Source organism: Rhineura floridana, chromosome 18 (assembly GCF_030035675.1).
Source record: "Rhineura floridana isolate rRhiFlo1 chromosome 18, rRhiFlo1.hap2, whole genome shotgun sequence".
NCBI classification, from domain to species: domain Eukaryota; kingdom Metazoa; phylum Chordata; class Lepidosauria; order Squamata; family Rhineuridae; genus Rhineura; species Rhineura floridana.
Genome location: NC_084497.1, coordinates 8444787 through 8472558, shown reverse-complemented (window position 1 = coordinate 8472558; position 27772 = coordinate 8444787). Strand labels below are relative to the sequence as shown.

Here is a 27772-nt window from a genome sequence, read left to right as displayed (position 1 = left end):
CTGGAGAGCTGCTGCCAGTCAGTGTAGGCAGTACTGAGCTGCATGGGCCAATGGTCTGACTCAGTATGAGGCTGCTTCCTATATTCCTATGTTGGGGCCAGGGTTCAAATCCCCACTTGACCATGAAGCTCACTGGGTGACCTTGGGCCAGTCACCATCTCTCAGCCTAACCTACCTCACAGGGTTGTTGTGAGGATAAAATCAGGATACAGAGAGCCACTTTTGTACATCACGTTGAGCTACTTGGGGGGAAAAGTGGATTATAAATGTAATAATCATCATCATCTAGGCAAACAAGTTTTATCACAGTTCAAGGACACTTTCCAGCAAGGCAAAAGCACTTTGGAAAGATTGTGGGGCCAGGGAAAGGTCCTGAGGGCCAAGCAGAAAGGATCTGGAGGGCCACATTCAACCCGCAGGCTGCAGATTCTCACCCATGTTTTAAAATATACCGAGGAAGATGACCACAGCTGCTCCCTCCCTCAAGCCCTTGTCAGCCTCCATATTTATTCACTGCTGGGCCCTGAAGTTTTACATAAAACCCCGCAAGCATTTAAAATATTTTAAACACGAGACAGGCGCCATCTCTGTCATCTGTTCGGCACCTACTGAAGACCCTCCTCTTTCAACAAGCCTTTTAAATAGAGACCTTATCCTAGTCTGCGTCTGGAATTTGTTTTTTAAGATGTTTTTAAAAGGTGCTTTGTTTTAATATTTTTTCAAGGCTTTGGTTTTCAAGATGTTCCAAAGTGCTTTTGGTGTTCTTGTTTGCCACCCTGGGCTCCTCCTGGGAGGATGGGCAGGATATAAATTTAATAAATAAAAAATAACATAAAGGTAAAAATAAATGGCTTCAGGAATGAAGTTGTCCACTGCTGAGAGATTTGCTTTATTAGAGAATGGGGTGGGGGGTAGTTGGTGTTCACAGTTGAAAACCTGACAGAGGCCAAAGTACTATTAATAATAATAAATGATGTACCATCTTGCCGGGGGAGGGCGCTATCCGGGTGAAGCCAGAGTGGCTGGCGTTCGGGTAGCCAAGAATGCCGTCGTAAGGCAGGCAGCAGGAAGGATACAGGGGCGAGGAAGAGTTGTGGGCAAAACTGGGAAGCAGGAATTGATGGCCGCCTTGCCCCCATCGTTTGGCCTCGAGCAGATGATGGGGGGAGATAACGCCCACCTGCACTCTCCTCCCCTGGCCAAAAGCGTGCTGTGGGCGGACACCCAGAGGAAAGGGCAAGGCGCCCGGCATGTACGCCGGCATTCAGTCGAGCCAGAAAACAGGGTCCAGATCCACAGCTGTGAGCGCGTCAGGCCTGCCTGGATAGAGGCCTTTCTAAGGTTTTGAAGGAGGGGGAGCCGTTGGGACGGCCCCTGGAGCGACTCTCAAAAAGTCCTAAACAAAACAGCCGCTTCGGTTCTTTGCACCTGAACTAAAGCCAACCCCCCCCCCCCGCACAAAACCCTGTCTCACTGCAGAAGTCCGTTTCAGTGTACCTTCTCCCGGCAACCCACTGGCTTCCCTTTTTTCCTTGTGAATCCCACCCTGAAACAAAAATTAAGAACCAAAAGGGCACTGGGGTGGGTGGGAGACATGTTAAAAGAGTGAAACATTCAGCACAGCCCAATTTTCCTGCTAAAAAAAAAGATACCAGCAACATTCAGGTCCTTTTGCGTTCCTGTTATTCCATCCTTGCAGTCACAGCGCAACCCCCCCCCCCAACATTCTCCATCCATCCCCTGGCACGGGGGCATCTCCTGCAAAGTGGTTCATTGGCGTTCTGCGTCAACTAAAAATGGCTGCCGCCCCCCCAACTCACAGTCCGGAACTGCGTACCAGTCATCGAGGGCCAGGTGCACGGTGCGGGGGGGGCATAGATAAAAGGGGCAGCTGGTCTTCAGATCGGGCGCCTCACAGTTCCCACTCACAGACGGGGCTAGTTCCTGGCTGCTATGATGACGGACAAGGCCACGCCTCCTAGTGCGACAGCGGTGGCGCCAAACAGCCACTTCCACGGAATCGACTGGGAAGGAGAGAAGATCTCATAAATCATCATCATCAAAAACAACGTCACACTGCCAAGCGAAAAGAATGCGGTTACATGCGCTCAAATAATAAAATGCAGAGTTTTTAAAAAGTGTATTGCAAACTCCTGTTAGGGAAGGAGCATACATTTTGATATATTTTATGTTACGCCACTCCTTTATTTAGACACCAAAAAAAAAATCAAAATCAAAGACAACATCACTGTTACGCAAGAGAAATGCTTTTGGAGGTAAACGGGAGTCATTCAGATTTCACGTCCCAAAACCAACTGCAGCACCCAGTTAAAACTATGGGATCCACTCCCAAGAAGTGTAGTGATAGCCACCAACCTGGATGGCTTTAAAAGAGAATTAGACAAATCCATGTTGGAGGGAAAAGCTCTTTTAGCGGCTACTAGCCACGATGGCTACCCTCCACAGTCAGAGGCAGTACATATCTCTGAATATCCGTTGCTGGGAAGTGGGGAGAGCTGCTCTTGCGCTCAGGTCCTGCTTGTGGGTCTCCCTTTTGGGGCATCTGGTTGACCGCTGTGAGAACAGGATGCTGGACTAGATGGGCCTCCTCTGCAGGGCTGTTCTTAGGTTCATTTAATGGCTACAGCTACTAGCCATGATGGCTGTATGCTGCCTCCACGACCGGAGGCAGTCTACCTCTGAATACCAGGGGAACAACAGGTGGAAAGGGCTCTTGCCTCCCCGCCATGCTTGTGAGCTTCTCAGCAGCCTCTGATTGGCCACTGTGAGGACAGGAGGCCGGACTGGATGGGCCCCCTTCACACTGATCCCGCCGCAGGGCGAGGGGTCTCAGACCCAAGTCTGCTCAGAAACAAGTGGAAGTGTTCAACCTGGACAAGAGGGGCTTTAAGGCCGTGCAGAAGACAGGGCAGAATCGTTCCCTGTTGCTCCAGAGGGAGCAGAACGAAAAATGGCTGGGGATTGCAAGGAGGGAGATTTCAGCTGAATATTAGGAGGAAAGCTTCCTAATGGCAAAGAGCTGTTTGACAGTGGAAGAGGCCTGCCTTGGGAAGTGACAGGAACTCTTTGCTGGAGGTATTTTATGCAGAGGCTGGTCAGGGATGCTGTATTGCAGCTGCATCCAATATTGCGGACCCTGCATTCTGCAGGAGGTTGGACTAGATGACCACCAGGGCCACCCATTGACTCTACAATTCTTTCAACAACGAAGACGACTTTATTTTAATTTAGTTATTGTTTTTGTTATCTTACCCTTCCACCAGGGAGCTCAAGGGGGAAGGTACGGTTTCTCTTTCCACAATCCTTTCATTTTATACTCACAACAACCCTGAGAAGTAGATTAGTGACAAAGAGAGAGACTGATACAAGATTGCTCCAACTCCCCGCAGCCAGCATAGCCCAACACTCAGGAACGATGGAGTCCAGCAACATCTGGAAGGCCACATATGTTCCCCCTTCTCTGCTCTAAGAAGCACCATTCCTTACTGCATGCATGAGATGGAAGAATGCCTCTATTGAGAAGAGGCATTCCCTGCTGAGAGGGAATGCCTCTTCTTAAATCAGGAATGGGGAAAACTTCCATCCCACCAGACATAGTCGCCTGGTATAGTACAGCAATATCTCAAAGGCAACAATTTTCCCAACCTTTATGGGCTTCCAGGGACGTTCACGGCTGTGTGTAGATCCCGCTGGCTCAGCCAATCGGTGCCAGAGACTCTCCCGACCACCATGGGGCACTGTTCAATATACAGTAGATCACATCGGCGACCCCCTTCCCCTGACTGTTTGTGACTTACCCGCGATGACTTGTCTTTGCACTTGGACTTGGGGCTGCTGGACTCTGGATTCCCCAGCATCTTACGGTACATTTCTGTCTCCACATTCTTTTGGTCAGCGTGCTTTTTCGCCAGCTTCGAGAGCTCCGTGTGGATCGTCTGGTGGGGGGGGGGGGAAGTGAGAAAATGGCAGACATGTTTTAACATCCTTGCGAAGAAGTTCAAAGAGGAGACGTCCTGGAACACACCAGAAAGTCCATCAAGATGCCTCTCGGTCTTTAAAAAAAAAAGGGGGGGGGAACCAGCCTCCTCTGTGGTGGCTCCCCGGCAACTGATATTTGGGGGTAGACTGCTGCTGATCATGGAGGGTCCATTCAGCTACCTTCAGACATGTACCGGATTGCAGCCTAAATCCTGTATCTGGACAGTCCTGCTGAAACGGACAATATTTATCTATTGATTGACTTGTTATCCTACATGGGATTTGTTTTAAATCCCTTTTTAAAACCTTAAAACTATTGCCACCATCTCCACTTCCCTAAATTAATTTATTTGCTACCTCTCCAAATGACAACCTGTGGAGGCTCTCCTAGGTGTAGAGATCCAGGAAAAAGCCAGGCTGCAGTGAATTTCCGTGTGTTTCTAGTCTTCAAGAAAATGCACTCTGGACTCAACTGGCTAATTAAAATTATGCATGCATACATACCTGGATAAGCTTATGGAACTCGCTGCCACAAGATGGGATAGGGAGAAGGAACCTAGGCTTTAGGCTTAATTTTATTTGGGTGGTAAGGAAGGGGGGAAATGGGTGGTGGTAATGACTTAGGGGGTGGCGTTTTCTCCCAGCAGAGATACCCTGCTTTGAGCAAGGGGTTGGATTAGATGCCCTCAAACGGTCCCTATCTAACTCTACAATTCTATGAAAAACCATCCAAGCCAGAGGCAACCACATCTGGAGGTGGCAATGCATGCCCAAACATCTGGCTGCCAGCCACAGACAATCGCCCAGTTCAAGACCCCGCAGCAGGTGCGACTCGGATGCTCACCTTATTAGATGGCTCCAGCTTCAAAGCGGCTTTCAAGATGGGGATGGCCTCTCTGTATTCGCCTTGCTGGGCCAGGACCTGGAAAAGAACAGCCAAAAATCCTTCTTTTCACCCACATCGTTTTGCAGATATATATATATATATATTTAGGGGGGGGGAAGCCTCTTAGCATTACATCCCTGTTACTGTTAAGAACTAAGAGCCCTGACGGATGCCTCACAGGGCCCGCCTGGTGAAGCTGGGAAGGGCCCCAGCTCAGTGGGAGAGCCCCTGCTTTGCACGCAGAAGGTCCCAGGTTTGATCCCCAGCAACTCCAGGTAGGGCTGGAGAGACGCCCTGTCTCTGAAACCCAGGAGAGGCATTGCTGCCAGTCAGTGTAGACAATACTGAGTCTGACTCTGTGTAAGGCAACTTCTTATGCAGTATATCAAAAATATATGTCCTGGAGTGTAAAATATTCTCCCATTACCATTTTTTGTCTCTCGTTTTAACTTGGTAATTATTACCAACTGGTTTCATTATGCCAGCTTCTGGGAGTGCACCCATGCCCGTCTTCTGGAGACCCGGGTTCAAACCCCCACTCGGACATGAAGTTCACTGGGTGACCTTGGGCCAGTCACACTCTCTCTCTCTCTCTCAGCCTAACCTACCTCACAGGGTTGTTGTGAGGATAAAGACGAAGAGGGGGGAAAGTGTGGGCGCCTCCTTGGAAGATAGGTGTGACATGCATGTAATAATAAATATAGAAGGTGTTTAGGATTGGGCTCTACAAGGTTTGTTTTATGCTATTATTTGTATTATTTTAAATTGTTTTTTAGTATTTTAAGTGCCTGTTTCATGGTTTTAAGGTTGCGTATAGTTTAATTGTATCTTAATTGTATGTTTTTAACTACATGTAGTTTTCCAGTTTGGAAAAAGGGCGGGGTAAAAATAAAGTTTCATTCATTCATTCATTCAAGTCAGCCCCCCAAGTTAGGCTCGCTGCCCCCCTCAGCTTGTCCCATACCTTTCCCTTCCGGAAAAGCGCCTTAATGTTGTCGGGCTGTTGTTCCAACACTTGGTTGCAAGACCGCAGGGCTGCCTCATAATGGTCCAGTTTAAGCTGGGACGCAGCCAAATTGTTCAGGCATTTCATCTCCACCTCGACCAGCTCCGCCTCCTCCTCCCGGCTGAAGTCCACTGCAGCACATAGAAGGCAGAGTTACTGGAAAGGGGCGGGGATTCCGCACCAGCAGAGGGCGGGGTTAGCGCCTGGAAAGGGGCGGAGTCTTTGCCTACAAAGGGGTGGGGATTCCATATCAACACAGGACGGAGATTCAGATCAGACACAGCAGCAACTCTCCCTAATATCAGGGTGGAAAACCTGTGGCCCTCTAGCTTGGTGGTCACCAACGCTTCAAATTTTGGGAGAGTGCTGGGGGCACCAGCCACAAAATGGCTGCCATGGGGGTGCCCCATAACTCAAAGTGGCTGCTATGGGGCGGGGGTCATAACACAAAATTAGAGAGTAGTCATGGTACAGATTTTCCCATAATTGTGTTTCCATACTAGAAAAAGCTTGACCTGTTGAATTTCTGCCTGCCATACAGCTGTTAAAGGTTGCAAGAGCCCTGTCGTTCCCAAAGGCCAACCCTAAGCTGCCATCCTATACCCACTTACCTGGAAGTTGAGTCCCATTAAACACAAAGAGACTTCTGAGTAGACACGAACACCATTGTACGGTACGTTAACTATATAGATCACAGCTCTGCCTTTCGGCCTTTGGTTAATAACACTGACAGGCAGGAGCAACCAGGCTGACTCAGTTCATGTACAGTAGGGCCCCACGCATACGGCAGGTTAGGTTCCAGACCCCCGCCGAAAAGCGGACCAGCTGTAGCGCGCAACGGTCTGGAATCTAACCCGCTGATCGCGCAGGAGAAGAAGAAGATCAGCTGGAGTGCACTACAGCTGATCTTCCCCTCCTTGGGCGCGATCAGATCCAACACAGAAGTCTGATCGTGCCAGAAGAGGAGGTCAGCTATAGCGCTCTACAGTTGATCTTCCCCTCCTCCAGTGAGATCAGCTGGAGAGCGGGGAGCTCCAGACCCCCTCCAGCTGATCACCCCACTGGTGCCATATTAGCGGAACGCCGAGAAGCAGGGCCCTACTGTATATTACTTAGAAAGGAACCTGTGCATTTTGCTCTATCACTTTCTTTCTAGGAGAGCTGGAGACTTTAAAAAAAAAATACAAAAACTCACATTCCTTCGAGGGCCTACAGTGGGCAAAGGGTTGGTGACTCCTGCTCTAGTTGTTGGTGGACATTTTAGGGGGGAAATACATTATCATCATGTATTTTTATGCCACACTCTCAGGGTGCCTGGCATCTCACATGCAAAACTTTCTGGTTTTAAAACAAAGAGAATCAAGCTGCTAGTCCTCCAATAGTTGGCCAGGATGCATGGCCCTACGGGTGCCAGGTACCTTTTGAACTGGAGCTGACGATCTTCAGGGCGATGTCGTAGGAGTTGATGGCCAGCATGTAATCCGCTCGCTGGTAGTAGAAGTTGCCGCGCTCCCTTTTCCGGTTAGCCAGCTCAATTTTCTCCTTCCCGCTGAGGAGTTCCAAATCGGGGGCATTCCGTGCCACCAGCAGCTCCACTTCGAGGGCCAAGGACGAGTCGGGGGGGATGTTCGGGCTCCTGGTCAGACAGATCGAGAACACGCCTCGTTCGTAAAAAGCCTGCGAAGTGCACTGTGGAACCAGACTGAAAATCCATCTAGCCTAGCACGCTGCTTCCAACAGAGGACAGCACCAGCCCTCCCCATCGATCCAGTGTAGAGAGAACGTTCCCAGCTTCCTACACCCTTCAGGCATCCTCAGCCTGGTGAGGATGTTGTGGGGCTGAAACTCCAGTCATCCCTGACCACAGGCCAAGCTTCAGCAGATCCTCTGTCCTCAGAGACCTGACCTCCCACCAGCCCAGCGGGGCCTGGCTCCACTTCCCAACATACCTCCCCTGTGAGCCAAAGCAATATTTCGCATCCGAAATGATAAGTGCCCGCTCTCGCATCTCCATCAGCTGAACGCAGAGATCCAGGGCCTGCAAAGGGGGGAAAGGTAGGAGATGATTTTGGCACGCTTAAGAAGTGCTGGATCAGGCCAAAAGGGGGCCCATCTAGTCCAGCACCCTGTTCTCACAGTGGCCAGCCGGGTGCCTCTTCTGCAAAGCCCCCAGGCAGGACCTGAGCGCAACAGCAGGACTCTCCCCACTTATGACCCCGAACGACTAGTATCACTGAGTAACAGCCATTGACAGACTTGCCCTCCATGGATTTATCTAATCCCTTTTAAAAACCATCCAGGTTGGTTGCCTCCTGTGGTAGCAAATTCCATAGTTTCAGTTATGTGCTATGTGAAGAAGGACTTTTTTTTGGTCTGTCCTGAGTTTTACACCATCCAGTTTCAGTTCTAGTGTTGTGAGAGAGGGTGAATTTTTTTCCCCATGCCATGCATAATTTTATACACTTCTATCATGTCGCCTCTGACTCGCCTTTTCTCTAAAATGAAAAGCCCCTTTCCTCGTAAGGGAGTCGCTCCATCCCCTTGATCATTCAGTTTGCCCTTTTCTGAACCTTTTCCAGCTCTACAATATCCTTTTTGATAGGAGGCGACCAGAACTGTACACAGTGTTCCAAATGCGGCCACATCATAGATTTATATAACAACATTAGCATAGCGGCAGTTTTATTTTCAGTACCTTTCCTAATGACGCCCAGCATGGCATTTGCCTTTTACACAGCTGCCGCACACTGGGTCAACATCCTCATCGAGCTACCCACCACGATCCCAAGGTCAGCCACCATCTGCTCAGACCCCATGAGCGCATGTGTGAAATTTAATTTATTCATTTCCTCCGCACTGTGCGTCACTTTGCACTTGTCTACGCCGCAGCGCATTTGCCGTCTCGCTGCCCGTTTGCTCAATTTGGAGAGGTCCTTTTAGAGCTCTTCACAATCACCAAACCATGGCAACGTGGAGAAGATAAACTGATTGGGTTAATCTGCAGCTCCACCTGCCTTGGACTCTGGTTCTCGGGCTCATAAACTCTGCCACTGAGCTACAGTTTCAAGGTCTGAAACGGTTGTGCGTGACTCTTAAAACCTTTTCCCGGCCTCTTACGCTGTGGGCATCAAACAGCCCTAAAGCAAATAGATCGCAGAGTGCTAGCCGAGTCTCCCTTAATTCTAAACAGGGAAAAAAGTCGGTTTCCAGTCCTCATTGTGGTAAGTGGGATAGCTAGAATATTTGCTGCTGTGGGTGGCTACAAAGCATTGTTTGGCTTGATCCCCCCCCAATGAGTACTAACCTGGATGACATCACAGTCCCCTAATGTGAAGGTGAGCTCAGGATTCTCCTCTACCACCGTGCCATCTTCCAACATGGCTTTGAGCCGTACGGTGACATCCTGGCCCTTGACTGGCCGACTCTCCCGGCCCTGACCTGGGACAACGACTTTCTTTTTCAACAAGCCGCTCCCTGGGGGAGGAACCCAGAGTATCTGATTAAAAGCCACCTTCCTTGACCTGATGGCCTCTGGGTGCCAACTCCCATCAGCCTTCAGACCACAACTGAAGGGTGCCCAAATGTGTGAGAGCTATTGCATATTAAAAACTCCAAATACGGTTTAAAAGATGCTAACTCTGCAAATAAGATTATAAAGAAATAAAAACCTAACATAGCGGGAAGATTGACGACACAAACATGCATGCATTTCGCAACAGAAAATATACATTATAAAGTAAATATAAAATACAAAATACAAACATGAAAAAAAGTAAACAAGTGACAAGCTGAATTCTGGACAAGAACCATACATAGATCAAATGTTTGGACATAAGTGCGGACATATGGCACACTTCATGTATGCATATTTATATGTAGCGCATAAACTATGGTTGTGCATGTGGTCCAATCAATAGTTAATATTGTTTGCACTGCTGATGTAACCACATTGGCTATTCCTCAGTAGATTTTCTGGATGAACACATGCCAAACCCGTTTCAGCTTCTTAGCCGTCTTCAGTGGCCTGTTTAGTTACGATATCCTTTCAGCGTGAGTTCACCAATCTTGGGGCAGGAACTGATTTGTAAATATCAAATAAAGCAGTTGCAGCTATCCAGTAGATACTGGTGTGTAAAAACATTCATTCAGAAATCAGCACAAGGTTCTGGGACCCATTGTTCAGAATTTGTTCCTACAATCTGGGGGTCCAGCAACATCTGGAGGGCCACAGCTTACCCATCCCGGCCCTCGGAAGGAAGGCTGGATATGAATCAATGTTTCTTCTATTTCCCATGTTCAGGGTGCAAGTGCTGTTTGTTTCACAGCCAAAGTGGCGCGCGCACACAGACATATATTTCTTGCGAATTTAGTTGCACTCCTAATGATTTTTTATGCTTTTTGCTATTTAATATGGAGAACTTTGTTGTGTTTATTTGCAGTGGCAAGGAGGAAATTGGGAGCTACATTTGTGACCCAGCTCTGAATTGTTACCTGCCACAAACACCCCTCCCTACAGACAAATATTAAGGGCAAAAAACCCTAAGGAGAGAACAGCACCCCTCCTCAATAGCCATGGAATGTCTGATTGGGAGGAAGAAGAAAAACTGGGGGGGGGGATGGAATGGAGAGGATGGGGAAAGGGGAGGGACAAAGAGACCCATAGATATAAAAAAGGAGAGAGGGACAGAAGAGAGAGCTGCCATAGAAGTCAACGGGACAATCCAAAATCTTAATGCAATTGGAATTTGGCACAATATGTCTCTCTTCCCCCATCCAAAACCCATCACTACCAAAACAGCCCAATGAAGACTGAGCATTCTGTGCCTACACTGAGCATGCTAAGAGACAGTAGAGGGGAGGGTGGGCAACAGAGGGAATGGAATTGGCCCCTGCACAGCAGCATTTCACGCTGCACCATTTTGTTGCAGGGCCCCTGGTTGTGTATGTCTCTAAAACTTTCTAAAAAAGAAGGGCTGCAACTCAGTGGTGGAGCATCTGCGTGGCACACAGGAAGTTCCAGGCTCAATCCCCAATGGCATCTCCAGGTAAGGTTTGGACAGAATCCTGTCTGAAACCCCAGAGAAAACCCTGGGAGGAGAGACTGAAAGAACTGGGCATGTTTAGCCCGGAGAAGAGAAGGCTGAGGGGAGATATGATAGCACTCTTCAAGTCCTGGAAAGGTTGCCACACAGAGGAGGGCCAGGATCTGTTCTCAATTGTCCCAGAGTGCAGGACACGGAAAAATGGGCTCAAGTTACAGAAAGCCAGATTTCAACTGAACATCAGGGAAAATGTCCTAGCTATTAGAGTGGTATGAGAATGGAACCAATGACCTCGGGAGGTGGTGGACTCTCCAACCATGGAGGCCTTCAAGAGGCAGCTGGACAGCCACCTGTCGGGGATGCTTTAACCTGGATTCCTGCATTGAGCAGGGGGCTGGACTAGATGGCCCCTTTAAACTCTACTATTCTATGATTCTATGAGAGCTGCTGCCAATCAGCGCAGACAACGTTGTGCTAGACGGACCAACAGTCTGACTCTGTATACGGCGACTCCCTATGTTCCTACCTAAATGATTTTTCACAATTATTTTAGTATAGGGGGTGAGGAAAAAGTAGAAGTGGGAAGAAAGGGAGAGATGCATTTGGGTCTGCACCTGCACCCACTGAACTTCTGCCTGTCACACGGCTGTTAAAAGGCACAGACCACAGGGATGGGTCAGAAACTAAAAACAGCCTCTCACCTAATACATCCAGCCACTCTCGTGCCTCTTCCGTCGCCTTGGACTCTTCTGGGGCAGGGAGCTCACAGGCCGGTCCTTGCCTGCTGTCCTTGACCCCGCCGGCAGGGACGTCCTCCAGTGGGGGCAGGCCACTCAAGTCCCCGTCTTCTTCCTCTTCAGCATCATCATTATTGAGGACTTCAAAATCTTCCCCACTGTCCAGCATGGAGGTGCTGCTTTTCACCAGCTCAGGCGAGGTGAGGTCTACGAGGCTGGTGCCGGCCCAGTCCGGAGAGATGTCGTCCAGATAGTCCCCTCCGGAAGCCATGGTGCCTGCGGGCAACTGATCAGGCCGGCTGAAAAAGAGAAGTGCAGGGGAGAAGAGGAAGAGATGAGTGAGAAGGGCACCCCACAGGGGTCACCACAGAACCGGGATGCCAGCGGGGGAGAGAGGGGGCGGGGTGGGCAGCAACAGCGTGGGGTCTGCCCCATAACTCGTCTGAATCGGCCCTCGTTTTGGAAGAGAGAGAAAAAGTATAGAGTCGTATCAAACTGATTTGTACTCAGAGTAGATTTCCTAAATTCCTAGGAGATAAATATTTTCCGGGGGGGGGGCAGAATGTTATATTAATAATATATACAGTAGTGGTGATACTTCTGTCACAGAGCTTGGAAAAGTTACTTTTTTGAACTACAACTCCCATCAGCCCAATCCAGTGGCCATGCTTGCTGGGGCTGATGGGAGTTGTAGTTTAAAAAACTTGTCCAAGCTCTGTTCTGTCACAGCGGCTGAGCATTTTTACACCCATATTGCAGGTGGAAGGACTGAGGTCAGGAGAGAGAGAGGGCTTGCCTAGAAGGACACTGAACAAGGCTGCTATTTATTTATCTATTAAAGCCGGTTAATCGTGCAGAGTTCTGGGGTACATCTGGACCCCAGGTGAATTTCTCTTTGTGTAATTTACACATAAGTAGACCTACCGGGAGGCCCCCTAGGACATTGTCACAAATGTTAACCTGGACGTCCCCAAATTTCAGGCAGTTACCACTGACTGTTTTCCTTCTGGAAACAAGAAACCACCCCGAGAAATGCATTGATACCCCATCATTTCTAAACACATGGGGCGGAATCCAACTAACTTTTATCCACTGAAATTAATGAGCATGACTACGTGAGGTCCATTGATTTCAGTGTGCCCCCTCTGAGTAAAACCTGGGGTGTAGCTCAGCGGCTGCACATGCCTCGAGGGTCACAGGTTCAGTCCTCAATGGCATCTCTAGGTAGGGCTGGGAGACCCCCTGCCTGAAAGCCTGGACATCCGCTGTCAGTCCGTGCAGACAGTATTGAGCTAGATGGACACAGTATAAGGCAGCTTCCTGTATTCCTAGTTGAAATCAACCCACGAGCTTGAACAAACAAAATTTTTTTTTATTTATGAAATTTGTTAGTCGCCCATCTGGTAGGGATTACCCTGCCACTCTAGGCGACGTACAATAAAATACAAATACAATCCATAAAAACATAAGCAAAAGATTAAAACTACCCCTAGAACTGCAAATGACCTAAGTCCCCTGCTCAGCCTGGGTAAAGAGCCAAGTCTTCAAGGCCCGTCGCAAACACAGCAAGGAGGGTGCCTGGCGGAGGTCAGTTGACAAGGCATTCCATAGCGAAGGAGCCACTACAAAAAAGGCTCTTGACCTAGTCCTCTCCAGTCTAGCTGCTTTTGTTGGGGGAACAAGGAGCGAACCATTCGCAGACGATCTTGTTCGACAGCGCCCCTGGTGAGAGTGGAGGCGTTCCTTGTTTGGCATCATCACAAGCTGCTGTCCTTTGCAGATAGAGCCCGATTCCAGTTTTCCCAGAACTACCGTGCCCATATCCAATTGCACCGGAGTCCAATTTCCCCCTCCCCGCCTTTGGAATTGCTTACAAACTTCCTTCACAGTGACAGAGGATGAGCAAACGGCAAAGGAAGGCTGCATTTGCTGAGCATGAGACGGCCAAGGAAGGAAGGACACAGGCTTTGCTGCTTCTACAAGCAAAGTTAAATTTTATTTTGAAACTGGTGGGGATTATTTGTCATTTATTTATTAGATTGATATCCCGCCCTTCCTCCCAGCAGGAGCCCAGGGAGGCAAACCAAAGCACTAAAAACATAAAAACAGGCTTTAAAATTTATTATTATTTATTAAATTTCTATACTGCCCCATAGCCAAAGCTTTCTGGGCAGTTTACAAGATAACATTCAATATACTATATATAATATACAATTCATATTGGTACAATTAAAAGGAAAAACAATGCATCACATTTTAAATAAACATAAGTAGAGAATATATCTCAATAATATACATAACATAATAACATAGCAGTTATAACAATATTTACAACATATTCTCCAATGTCTCATTGTGCTTCTCCCCATCTAACCCCATCTTCCATAACCAATAGCACTATAAACACATTACAACAAAACATCCTTAAAAACATATTAAAACCAAACATCTTTAAAAACAACTTAAAAAGCAATTCCAACAGACGCAGAATGGGATAAGGTTTCTACTTAAAAGGCTAGTTGAAAGAGGATTGTAAACTCCTCTCTTTGCCGAAGCGAACTGGAGGGTATGAAATTGTGAAATGTTCAGCAAAAAGTCAGTATTTTGTTCCACTTCATGCCACCCAAGCAGGATGAGCTGGAAGGGTGTGCTGTGAAATGCCCAGGGCACTTTTCTGGATCACCATCACCTTGCATAAAACAACAAGCAACTAAGTATAGTGAAGCAGTTTCCATTCATTTTACAGAGAGCAAGGAAGGCCAAGGCCGCACATGGGCAGTGCGACAGGCCTAGGAGTGAGCGAGCAACAATGAGGACTGTGTGCCAGACACGGGAAGCTGTGCAGGAAACGACTATCCTTCTTCTGCAGAAAAGCCCTCCACTTCGTCCAGCAGTGACGGGCTGCCTTTCGAAGCGCAGGGGCCAAGAGAAATGGCCCCCTCCTTTCTCCTTCATGAGGTATTCTCAAGGGCATGCTCGTGGAGGGGAGGAAAGATGGAGGGCGCAAGGCCCCACGCAGCAGAGCCTCTCCAAGAAGAGCAGCCAGAAACCACAGACAGTGATGTGATCAGACAAAATGACGGAACAGCCTGGAGGACACCTTCAGCACAACAACCAGGGGCGCTATCAGAGAACGCTCAGGGCCAACGCCACGTGAAACAGGCCTTGATGGAGACTTCTGAAGTCTTCGTTGCGCAGGACGTTCTCTTGTCAATCAACCAACAGGGAGGTTGAGCGTGCCTTCCGAAAAGGGAACGAAAGCCACCTAGCCATGCAGGAAGTGTCTCGGCACCACACTTGAGCCCATTATTCTGTGTCCTGCACTCTGGGATGATCGAGAAGAGATCCTGGTTTTCTTCTGTGTGGAAACCTTTCAAGGACTTGAAAAGTGCTCCCCTCAGTCTTCTCTTCTCCAGGCTAAACATGCCCAGTTCTTTCAGTCTCTCCTCATAGGGCTTTGTTTCCAGTCCCCTGATCATCCTCGTTGCCCTCCTCTGAACTTGTTCCAGTTTGTCTGCATCTTTCTTAACGTGTGGTGTCCGGAACTCAAGATGAGGCCTAACCAGTGCCGAATAGAGGGGAACTAATACTTCATGCAATTTGGAAACTATACTTCTGGTAATGCAGCCTAAAAAGCATTTGCCTTTTTTGCAGCTACATCACACTGTTGGCTCATAGTCAGCTGAGGGTGAATACAGGACTGGGGATTCTTGCAGGGCTGTTCCATTCCCGACAAGAGGCCACAGGGCGCCCCTTCTACAGGACAACGATGACTCTTAAAGAGATTCCGTGCCGTCAGAAAGTACATGCACTTTGCTGATAACGCCACTGGAGAGGAACGCAAGGCCACTGATAAACTGGCAGCTTTCATGACATTTGGAATATGTTTGTTCAGCGGCTTCTTCAGGCACAGACGTAACTATGGATGAGCAGCTAGTTGCATTTAGGGACCGATGCCCCTTCAAGCAGTACATGCCCGGCATGGCAGTGAAATATGGCATTAAGGTATGGTGGTGCTTCTGATGCCATGAGATCATTCCCTCTGAATGGCCACATCTATGTTGGCGAGCAGCCTGGAGTCACACAGGAAGCCCAGCTTAGTTGCACTGTTGTTGTTCAGAAAATCATAGAATGGTAGAGTTGGAAGGGACCTATAAGGCCATCAAGTCCATCCCCCTGCTCAGTGCAGGAATCCAACTTAAAGCATCCCTGACAAGGGGCTGTCTAGCTGCCTCTTGAATGCCTCCAGCGTTGGACAGCCCACTACCTCCCGAGGTCATTGGGTCCACTGTCGTACCGCTCTAACAGTTAGGAAGTTTTTCCTGATGTCCAGTCGAAATCTGGCTTCCTGTCACTTGAACCCATTCCTCCGTGTCCTGCACGCTGGGACAATCGAGAAGAGATCCTGGCCCTCCTTAGTGTGGCAACCTTTCAAGGACTTGAAGAGTGCTATCTTATCTCCCCCTCTTCTCATGGCTAAACAGGCCCAGTTCTTTCAGACTCTTCTCATAGGGCTTTGTTTCCGGTCCCCTGATAATCCTTGTTGCCCTCCTCTGAATCCGTTCCGGTTTGTCTGCATACTTCCTAAAGTGCCGTGTCCAGAACTGGTCGCAGTACTCAAGATAAGGCCTAACCGGTGCTGAATAGAGTGGAACCAATACTTCACGCAATTTGGAAACTATACTTTTGTTAATGCAGCCTGAAAAGCATTCGCCTTTTTTGCAGCTACATCGCAACTGTTGGCTCATATTCAGCTTGTGATCAACAACAATTCCAAGATCCTTTGTGCGGGTAGTATTGCTGAGCCAAGTATCCCCCACCTTATAACTGTGCATTTGGTTTCCTGAAGGGTAGGACTTTGAAGTTATCCCTGTTAAATTTCATTCTGTCTTCAGTCCAGTGCTGCAGCCTATCAAGATCCCTTTGAATTATGTTTCTGTCTTCCAGGGTATTAGCTATCCCTTCCAATTTTGTATCCTCTGCAAATCTGGTAAGCATTCGCTGCATCTCCTCATCCAAGTCATTAATAACAATGTTGAAGAGCACTGGGCCCAGGACTGAGCCCCACTCGTTACCTCCCCCCAGTTTGAGAAGGAACATTGAGAAGCACTCTTTGAGTATGATTCTGTAGTGAACTGTAGATCCACCTTATCTAAACCCAGCCATCCAGGATGCATCATCTGTTCTTTTGGCCATGAAGTGCAACTTCCATCTCTACCTGAAGCATCTTCCAGCAAAAAAAGGCACTTCCCCAGTGGCGTTAGGGCACAGGATAGCAAACATTGCAACAGGTGCAGGAGGTACCTTTGCCAGGAGCACAGCACAATGGAAATTTGCTGTCTGGGGGGGAATGTCATCAGGTTGGCACAAAATGTTGTTTAGGGATGTTTTTCTGATTAAGGGTGAGGGTTGTTGGTTTTTTTGCAAGTTTATTAATGGGGTTAAAAATTACCCCACAAGACCATTCATGTCATTTCTCAGGTTTAATAAAGTTTTTGTACACAGTTTGCAATGTTTTCATAACATTTTACTTTTGCATTAAAACATAGTTTGCGTTGTTTGAAATGGAAAATAAAAATCAAAGCTTTTTAAAGGAGCAGTCATGGTGTTGGTTGCTCAATTTGCACAGAGAAGGGACCAGCGTTTACTGCTCAGAAAAATTATACCTCCTCTGAATAAGTGGGTGCTTTGTAATGTCAAACCCACTTGGGCTAACAACACGAGACAAAAAATGGTGTCTGGGGGATAAAGTTACCCCATCCTTCCACTGGAAATCTCACTGGAGCACAAAGACAGCCAGTGTGATTTTTTTTTTTTGGCCGGGTCTGCATGAATGTTATAATGACAACATTTAAAAACACATCAAACCACAGCGCTGATAATGGAGCGCTTCCTAGCTTATGGTTCCTTCGCTCCTTTTTTGATAAATCTCTCTTTTTTAAAAAAAAATAAGGGGGGTGTAGAAATGCCTTTGCATTTGGTCATCCCAAAGCATCTGAAGCAGACGAGTGAGGATTTCACATTTGCCCAACACTTAAGGTTAGAGAAACCATTGCCAGCCCTCCCCAGAAGCAAAAACACCCCAGCCCGGAGGATGAAAACTGTGCCAGGAAAACAGGTTTAGCTGGGGCGTGACCTACCACTTAACAACTGGCTGGACGGGCTACGGGACCTTCGCAGAGTAGCCACACCAACCCAACAGGATTTTTTCAAAAGGCAACCATTTTTAAAATCAATAAGACTTTTAACACCCTCGTTTTATCCTGACGCCAACCCTGTGAGATAGGTTAAGCAGAGAGACAGAATGTCCCTGGATGAAAGTCACCTAGCCAGTTTTGGCTCTAAGCAGAGGTTTGGATCTAGGCCTCTAGCGGCTCTAAGACTCACAAATGCCAGAATTCCCACCCCCAAAACGCCAATGTGATTATTTAACTCAAAATTTGTTGCCACTGTTGTGATGTGGTTGTATTTTAAAACAGATAACCACTCACTTCTTTGAGAGCTGCTCAGCCAAAAAGATGAAGAAAAATAAATTAATGGGTTGTTGCTAACTAGGTTCAACTCAGAGTAGACCCCCTGAAAGTAATAGATCTAAGTTGCATGGCTGTTAATTTTGGTGGATCTACTCCCAAGTATGCAACTATGAAACTGCGTGCAACCATACATTTAAAACCCATGGCTTCCTCCCAAAGACTCCTGGGAGCTATAGTTTCTTAAGGGTGCAGGGAACTGTGCTTCTGTGAGGGGCAAACTACAGTTCCCAGGAGTTTTTGGAAGAAGTTGTGTGCTTTAAATGTACCTATGACTCTATGACCCAGTGACCCATTTTTGGGGGGGAAAACAGTAAATTAGAAAATAATAATGATAATTAGTTGTATCTAGAGTTAAGAGTAGACATGACTAAACTTAGGTTCATTAATTTCAGTGGATCTCCGCTTGAGTAAAACGTAGTTGGATACACCATAAACGACTATCATAGAATAGTAGAGTTAGAAGGGGCATTTAAGGCCATCAAGTCCAACCCCGTGCTCAACACAGGAATCCAAGTTAAAGCATACTTGACAAGTGGCTATCCAGCTGCCTTTGGGGGTTGATGATTATAATAAATCTGCTTATTCATAGGTTTCATTCCGAGATGTAGGTTTTTTTGGATCAAACTTCCCTAACCTTCAGACATTTGCATGCCTTCCAAATCTATACACAAGCACTTGTCCCAGCTGACAAGAGCCAGGATCATCCCACGCTGACCCTTCTCAACCTCCTCGGCTCTGCCTTCGCCGTCAACAGATCCACAGCACAAACAACAAGAGGCTGCTGTTTGTGCAATATGGTATTAACCTGCGGAACTCCCTGTGGGAATGGGCGTTGCTCAGTGGTTAGAGCACCTAACCATGCATGCAGAAGGTGCCAGATCTGATCCCCGATGGCATCTCCAGGCAGGGCTGGGAAAAAGACTCCCCGCCTGAAAACCTGAAGAGCCGCTGCCGGTTAGTGTTGACAGTTCTGAGCTAGGTTGACCGGCGGTCTGACTCAGCATTAGGCAGCTGCCTGGGGTCTTAGGCTACATGGTCGAGAGATGGCAGGGTGTTTTGTCTACACTGACTGGAGATGCTATTGGGGATCGAACCTGAGACCTCGCGCATGCAAGGCGGATGCTCAGCCATGGAGCTGTGGTCCTTTCCTTAAACATAGTGAAGACTCCAGTCCTCAGGGTTCCGGGGAAAAAGAAAGAGCTGATTTAAACAGGAAGCTGCCTTATACCATGTTAGACCTTTGGTCCATCCACCTCAGTGTTGCATACACTGGCTGGCAGCAGCAGCTCTCCAGGGTTTCAGGGCAGGGAGTTTCTCAAGACTGAACCTGGCACCTTCTGCATGCAATGCAGGTGCTCTGCAACTGAGGTACGGCCCTTTCCCTAGACCCCTGAACTGGGCGCAAGCAACAAGGATGCGGCGTCTGACTTGGCACATATTAGCCACGAGAGCCAATGGAACGTCCACATCCAGGGGCAGTCTACCTCAGAAGAATCAGATAATGGGTAGAAACCACTGAGAAGAGGAGGGCGAACAGTTGAAGTACCAGGCAGAACTGCTGCCTTTATGGCACAAAGAAACCATAATCCCATAAGTAATAGCTGTTTATGTGAGGAAAGGGAACAAAAGAAGCGACCTGAAATAAAAGCAAGATGATAAACTGGCCCTCGTTTTCTCCAGGTGACAGGAAAAGGCTGGACAACTGTTTAGGCCAACAATTGAGCTGGCAAAGGTACACTGTGGACTAGTGCCTTGCGTGAGTGTCTTTTTCCAAGTCTGAACAAGAGACTCATTATCTGCCCTCGAGTGAGCACAAACGCAAGAGGAGATAGTAACACATTGAAGGGTGCTATGCCAAAAAAAAAAGGCAAGGAACTGAGCAATCAGTCAGAAAGTCACTGGTTCGAATCTCACCTCTGCCATGGCTGAACTCACCAAGTAATCTTAACCAAGCTACTCTCTGTCCAGCTCCAGGTCTAACACCACCACCCACTCTAATACCTCAAAGGGCTGTTAAGGATCAGTGTTTCGATCTGAACATTCAGATAACTGGAAACAATTTTTTATCCTGCCCTTTCATAACAACAACATACCATCATTATCATTAATGCATTCTGACCCATAGAAACAGCACATGGAAAAGTGAGCTGGCTGCAATCCAACAGCCTGATCCAAAAAGCAGGTTTTACTCTGAAGCAAGCCCCAAGGAATCCAGGGAAACTGGCTTCTTTGTAAACTACTTTAGGATTGCACCTAGCCCGTATTTTAGCAACTAATTCCCCATAACACACACCGTAGCATGGGCTGATTTCGAAGTAAGCATACTTAGGCCACAAAATGAAGTATGCACATAGAGAAACCAGGTGTAGAAAAGCGCCACCCACTGAGAACCCTGTGGCATCTTGAGGACTAGAAAGCTGATCACAGCAGACGCTTTTCAGGGATTGTTCAGACCAAGCTCGGGCATGATCTAGGAAAACTTGCGCCAGGGGAAATCTGCCCCGCAAGGCTCACAAGCAACAGTATGTAGAAAGAAAGAAAAAATGAGTTGCGCCTGAACAACAACAGCATAAAGAGGAAACAAGAGTTGCGATGGGTTTGAAAGCAAGTTTCGTGAGGCGATGTGGCCTGGCCTCTTCAAAACCACCCTCCCCACAACGCAGATCTCCTTGGGAGGGGCTCCAAAAGGGTTAGGGATCCGAACCCTTCTTACTCCCAACCCCTCTCACACTGGACAGCCAAGCCAAAACAACAAATCTCCAACCACAAACATCCAACATCCACAGCTTGCCAAGATCAGCCCCTGTACTTTGCACCAGCTCCCTTTGGGAGTGCAGAGTTCAAACCAGCTCCCAGGCCCAGGTGCAAATCGCAAACGCAACATGCTCACGCACACTCACAAAACAAGGGGAGAAAGCTTGAGCCTCCCCAGGCTGCAAATCCCATGCAAATCCCAGTTGCATTGCTCCAAGACACCCCCATTAATACCCCCCAATACAGCTTGCTTGCTTGCCACACACTCACCTGGGCCAGGAATGCTTCCTCTCCCAGCCCAGCCCCCTCAGTGCCCCCAGACTGGCTCAGCTGACAACAGGAAGCCAATTCCATAGGCTGCCCGGCCTGCTCGTCAGAGCCTGGAAGTCTAACCTCCGCTCCGCCCCCCCTCCAGTTTGCAACAGGGACCTCTTAAAGGGACAGGAGCTCAGGGAACATTAAGAACAGGTGGCATTTTAAATTTTAAATACAGGCATCATTATTATTGCATCAAAAAAAATGCAACACACTGGATCAGTAGCTGTCAAATCAAACTGGGGCAGGGAGCACAGTGGAAATATGCCTTATGCATATCAACATCGACTTAGCATTTTGATTTTATTGATGTGCTCTCATTTTGTGTGGCTTTTTACATTTTATTTATTCATTTATTTAACATCCTCCTTTCTTGCCAAAGGTAGCCCAGGGGCACTTTTGAAAGTTTCATTTCTCAAATTCTGAGCAATGGCTGCCAATTTGTTTCTGGGCCCAGTCGAAAGGGCTTGTTTTGTCCTATAAAGCCTTATGTGGCTCAGGACCCCAATACCTCAAGGGCTGAGAGACTTCTACAACTTCCTCAGTGACTACCACGGCCACCACTACTTCCCCAGAAAGCACGGCACCTCCTACAATTTCATCGCCGAGTACCACGGCCATCACTTCCCCAGAAAGCACAGAGACTCCTGCCATTTCCAAAGTGACTACCATGGCCAGCGCTACTTCCCCAGAAAGCAAAGAGCCTCCTGCAACTTCCTCAGTAACTACAGTGGCAACTACTACTTCTCCCTATATGTACCGGACCCTGTGCTCGGCCTCGGAGGCCCTTCTTCATGAGCCCCCTCCAAAAGAGGTGTGGAGGGGTGCAACATGAGAATGTACTGGATGTTGGATGCTGAGATCAAGAGGGGGTGTTGTTTTTCGGTCTTGCATATGGACTATCACCCACACCGGTCTTTGTGGAAGGGTGGGAAGACTCACATCACGAGTTTCCATCTGAAGGCGCACATTTTGGACTATACAGATGAGAAGCCTTATTGTAACTGAATTAGTTTTTATGTTATTGTTTAGCTTTCTTGCTTAGTGTTTGGTGTTTTTGATGTTTTATATGTTTTTTGCTTTGTACGTCGCTCAGAGTGGCTGGGTAGCCAGCCAGATGAGCGACTAAGAAATCGAATAAATAAAAATAAAAATAAAATAAAAAACAGGCCTTCTCAGTGACAGCCCCCCATTTGTGGAACACTCTCCCCAGGAAGGCACGCCTGGCACCATCATTATCTATCTTTAGATGCTGGGCAAAAAAACTGAATCTGTCCAGATTTTGACTAAGATTTGTCAACAAAACAATGGCCCACAGACTGGAAGCGTTCAATATACATCCCAATTCCAAAGAAAGGGGACCCCAGGGAATGCAATAATTATCAAACTGTTGCCGTAATATCCCCTGCAAGTAAAGTAATGCTCATGATTCTACAACAAAGGCTCTTACCATATATGGAGCAAGAAATGCCAGGTGTCGAAGCTCGATTTAGAAAGGGAAGAGGCACCAGAGATCATATTGCAAATATACGCTGGATAATGGAGCAGACCAAGGAATTTCAGAAGAAAATCACCCTGTGCTTTATAGATTACAGCAAAGCCTTTGACTGTGTAGATCATGGGAGCCTATGGAATGCTTTAAAAGAAATGGGGGTGCCACAGCATCTGATTGTCCTGATGTGCAACCTATACTCTGGACAAGAGGCTACTGTAAGGACAGAATATGGAGAAACCGATTGGTTGCCAATCGGAAAGGGTGTGAGACAGGGCTGTCTTTTATCATCCTATTTGTTTAATCTGTACGCAGAACATATCAAAGCAGGACTGGACCAAGATGAAGGAGGTGTGAAAATTGGATGGAGAAATATCAATAATTTAAGATATGCAGACGATACCATACTCTTAGCAGAAACCAGTTATGATTTGAAACGAATGCTGATGAAAGTGAAAGAGGAAAGCACAAAAGCAGGACTACAGCTGACTGTCAAAAAGACTAAAGTAATGACAACAGAAGATTTATGTAACTTTAAAGTTGACAATGAGGACATTGAACTTGTCAAGGATTATCAATAGCTCGGCACAGTCATTAACCAAAATGGAGGCAATAGTCAAGAAATCAGAAGAAGGCTAGGACTGGGGAGGGCAACTATGAGAGAACTACAAAAGGTCCTCAAATGCAAAGATGTATCACTGAACACCAAAGTCAGGATCATTCAGACCACGGTATTCCCGATCTCTATGTATGGATGTGAAAGATGGACAGTGAAAAAAGCAGATAAGAGAAAAATCAACCCATTTGAAATGTGGTGTTGGAGGAGAGCTTTGCGGATACCATGAACCGCAAAAAAGACAAATAATTGGGTGTCAGAACAAATTAAACCAGAACTATCACTAGAAGCTAAAATGATGAAACTGAGGTTATCATACTTTGGACACATAATGAGAAGACATGATTCACTGGAAAAGACAATGATGCTGGGGAAAACAGAAGGGAGTAGAAAAAGAGGAAGGCCAAACAAGAGATGGATTGATTCCACCAAGGAAGCCACAGACCTGAACGTACAAGATCTGATCAGGGTGGCTCACGACAGATGCTCTTGGAGGTTGCTGATTCGTAGGGTCGCCCTAAGTCGTAATCGACTTGGAGGCACATCACAACAACCAAGCATAGCATAAAAACATTAAAGCACATTTCACTCACCCCCACCCCACCCAAAGAATCCTAGAAACTTAAAAGGTGCTGAGAACTGCAGCTCTGTGCGGGGTAAACTATAGTTCCCATGATTCTTGTGCGGGAAACCATGTGCTTTAAAGTTTTGAATGGAAATGGACTGCCGTCAAGTCGATCCCGACTTATGGCGACCCTATGAATAGGGTTTTCCTGGTAAGCGGTATCCAGAGGGGGTTTCTCATTGCCTCCCTCTGAGGCTAGTCCTCCCCAGCTGGCCAGGGCCTGCTCAGCTTGCCACAGCTGCACAAGCCAGCCCCTTCCTGGTCCGCAACTGCCAGCTGGGGGCATCTGGGCTCCTTGGGACTATGTCGCTTGCCCACGGCTGCACAGGTGGCAGGGCACGTCACCCCTGAGCCACTCACTTTGGGAGTGATCTTTAGCCGGCCCTTGAGACACAAGCAGGGATTTGAACTCGCAGCCTCTGGACTCCCAGCCAGGCTCTCCTCCCCACGGTGCTTTAGCATGTTCTAAATGAGAACAAGCAGTCAGCTGTTTGTTACCTGGATTAAGAACACAGAGTTTTGTGGCATGTTAAAAGGGCTTTCTGTCTTGCAAGCAAAGGGAGATTTCGGGGTTTTGCAGTTGGCCTGCAAGCCTGCTGTCGATGTGGATGCGAGAGACACAGACATGCTGGCTTTTCATCAGGAGAGCCTATCAAAATGGGCACTGCGGTGAAAAGCAACAGGCCCATCAACACCAGCCCCTGACAAAAGTAACCAGGTTCCATTGGCTAATCTTAATGCAACGACCTCCCAAGAGAAAATGTTTTATAGATGCTCTGTCTATAGGAGGTGCCCACCTCCCAAAAGTGTGCAGGTGGGGCATCTGACACGCTACATGATTTTGAAGCTGTAGCCTCTTTTAGGGGCTGGGTGGTTCCACCGCTGATATATTTAATGTGTTTTTAACTTTGGTTTAAGGTTTTTATACCAGTTTTAACTTTTTTTTTTTGTAGCTTGTAAGTCGTTTGGGGTTCACTTTTGTAGGAAAAGCAACAAAGAAATTTAATAAATAAATAAAAAGGGCTGTGCGTACCCACTGCATAAAAATGGCATTTGAACAATCAGCTGAAACTAAAACTAAATTCTTCTGACATTCACCAAGCAATTTAAAAATAATATTAAAAGTGCGGCTATGCCGTCTGGGGCTGATGGGAGGCAGGAGTCCAGCAACATCTGGAGGGTGCCAGGTTCCCCATCCCTGCTCCACTGCCATGAGACGGAGGTAGAACCTCCATTTACAGAGGAAGTCTAACTCAGATTACTAGACGCAGGCGATTGCCATCATGCCCTGGTTACAGGGAGTCCATGAAACCAGTGAACCTGGTTATAAGCTGATTTTGCAAGGCAACACTCATTATGGAAACTAATCGAACAGAAACTCCCATGTTCAGCTGCAGCCTACCTGCCTGCAGAGCAGACCTCAGAGGGGGGCTCTCAGCTTCGCATGCCTTGTGGAAAATGCTGGATGATGATAATTGGCCTGATCCTACAAGCCAAGTTCTGACATCCTGGTTGTTGTTGTTATGTGCCTTCAAGTCGATTACGACTTATGGCGACCCTATGAATCAGCGACCTCCAAGAGCATCTGTCATGAATCACCCCGTTCAGATCTTGTAAGTTCAGGTCTGTGGCTTCCTTGATGGAATCAATCCATCTCTTGTTTGGCCTTCCTCTTTTTCTACTTCCTTCTGTTTTTCCAAGCATTATTATCTTTTCTAATGAATCATGTCTTCTCGTGATGTGTCCAAAGATTACTTAACCCAGGAGTCAGGCTATGTATTAATTGCTCAGCGATTCAGAGTATGTGACTCTCGCCCTTGTAAATTTAACACACGTGGGTGAATTCTGGCCCCTCCTCACGGTATCGCACCCCCACCCACCCCAGACTTTAATTTCACAACTCTGGGCAAAATTAATAAAAAAAACCTGGTATACAAATGAAACAGAATACATTGCATTAAACAGCAATACACAGGCTTTTGCCAACCTGGTGCGCCTCAGATGCTGCTGCTGATGTATCTGCCATCATCCCGGACCAAGTTTGCTGAGGATGCCAAATCGGGCAGGGTGGTTAAAGCAAAAAAAAGGATTGTAAGGTCTCCAAAATGAGGGAACGGGCAGTAAAATGGCAAATGCGCTTCAGCATTAGCAAGCATAAAGTCAGAACACACACACACAAATATATAAATTTCACATTTATATTCTCACAGGGACTGAAGCAGGGGGTGACTGACCAGGAATGAGACCTTGGGGTTGCAGCGGACAGCTCGATGAGGATGTCGACCCAGTGGGCGGCCGCTGTGGAAAAGGCAAATTCGATGCGAGGGATCATTAGGAAAGGGATTGAAAATAAAGCTGCTGATATCCTAATGCCGTTGGACAAATCTATGCTGCGGCCATATTTGGAATACTTTGCCCAGTTCTGGTCGCCTCACCGCAAAAAGGAGATTGTAGAGCTGGAAAAGGTTCAGAAAAGGGCAACCTGAAGGATCAAGTAGCTCCCCTCGGAGGAAAGGCTGCAGCGTTTGGGGCTTTTTAGGTTCGAGCAAAGGCGAGTCAGAGGCGACATGATGGAAGCGCATAAAATGATGCATGGTGCGGAGAGAGTGCACAGCGGAAAGTTTTTTCTCTCTCTCTCTCGTAAAACTAAAATTCGTGGACTTCCAATGAAGCTGAATGTTGAGAGATTCAGGACAGACAAAAGGAAGGATTTCTTGACACAGCGCAGTGAGAGTGGATTCATCTGCAAGTCTAATCTATGACTGTCTTCTCAGAAATCAACCGCATTGTGGTTTTATTTTTGTTTTCTTAATTTTAAGTATTTTATACCTCCCGTCACATTTCAGTTTCTAAAAAGAATTTTTAAAAGGCCAGGCTAAAAGCAGCATAAAACAGGCAGCACAATTAAAACTGCACCTAAAAAAGAACATTTCATCCTCCTTACATACAGCCCTGTCAAGTAGGCTAAGCCCTTGGGCCACTCACTGCCTCTCAGCCTCATGAAAACCTTATCCATAGGGTCGCCATAAGTCAGAATTGACTTGAAAGCAGTACATTTACATTTATGCTGTTTATCGACAAATACACTCCACACATGGCCAGAAACCGTGGGGACCAACTGGTGCCTACCTTGTTGTCTATGTAGAAATAAGCTCTGCATGTGCCCAGAAACCCTGGGGACCGACTTGCACCTACCTTGCTCTATATGGAGAAATACACTCTGCACGTGGCCAGAAACCCACATGGGAGCAAACTGTTGTTAGCCTGCTGCCGAGAGGGGATGCAATTTGCATGTGCCTAGAAACCCTGAGGGCCAAAATATGGCTACTATGTTATCTATGGAGAAATACACTCAGCACATGGCCAGAGCCCCGGGGGGGGGATATGCTTACCTTGTTATCTATGGGGCAATACATTCTGCACGTGCCCAGAAACCCTGGGAACCGACTTGTGCCTGCCTTGCTGTCTATAGCAAAATACACTCTGCACGTGGCCAGAAACCCAAGCGAGAGCAGACTGTCCCTACCCTACTGTTGGGGGGGGATGCACTCTGTACGTGCCCAGAAGCCCGGGGGTGGCAACATATGCCTACTTTGCTATATATGGATTTCTGCACTCTGCACATGCTCAGGGGCGCTGCCCTGCAGCCGCACCTACTAGGAGAGGCAGCCAGAGAGCTCCTCCTCGAAAGAGAGGGGCTGAGGGAGGCCTATAGGGGCGTGGCCTAGAGCGAGCCGTGGGGCGGGGCCGTCTGGGTGCCTCTTCCC

At 47.5% G+C, this 27772-nt stretch overlaps 1 protein-coding gene across 3 annotated transcripts; it reads right to left on the bottom strand.

The window, feature by feature from the left end:
* Positions 1-865: 865 nt before the first annotated feature.
* FKBP8 (FKBP prolyl isomerase 8) lies at positions 866-27652 on the bottom strand. 3 transcript variants are annotated; one of them, XM_061600988.1, is made up of 9 exons: positions 27398-27652; positions 11635-11969; positions 9196-9365; positions 7841-7929; positions 7310-7527; positions 5850-6022; positions 4844-4921; positions 3819-3956; positions 866-2024 (listed from the first exon to the last, which is right to left on the bottom strand). In XM_061600988.1, the coding sequence occupies exons 2-9, from the start codon at positions 11939-11941 to the stop codon at positions 1938-1940; spliced, it is 1260 nt and encodes a 419-aa protein (XP_061456972.1). In that variant the 5' UTR covers positions 11942-11969; positions 27398-27652; the 3' UTR covers positions 866-1937. The 3 variants fall into 3 exon arrangements, with proteins under 3 accessions (XP_061456972.1, XP_061456971.1, XP_061456973.1); XM_061600987.1 differs by lacking the exon at positions 27398-27652 and adding an exon at positions 21228-21334; XM_061600989.1 differs by lacking the exon at positions 27398-27652 and adding an exon at positions 21104-21179.
* Positions 27653-27772: the final 120 nt, after the last annotated feature.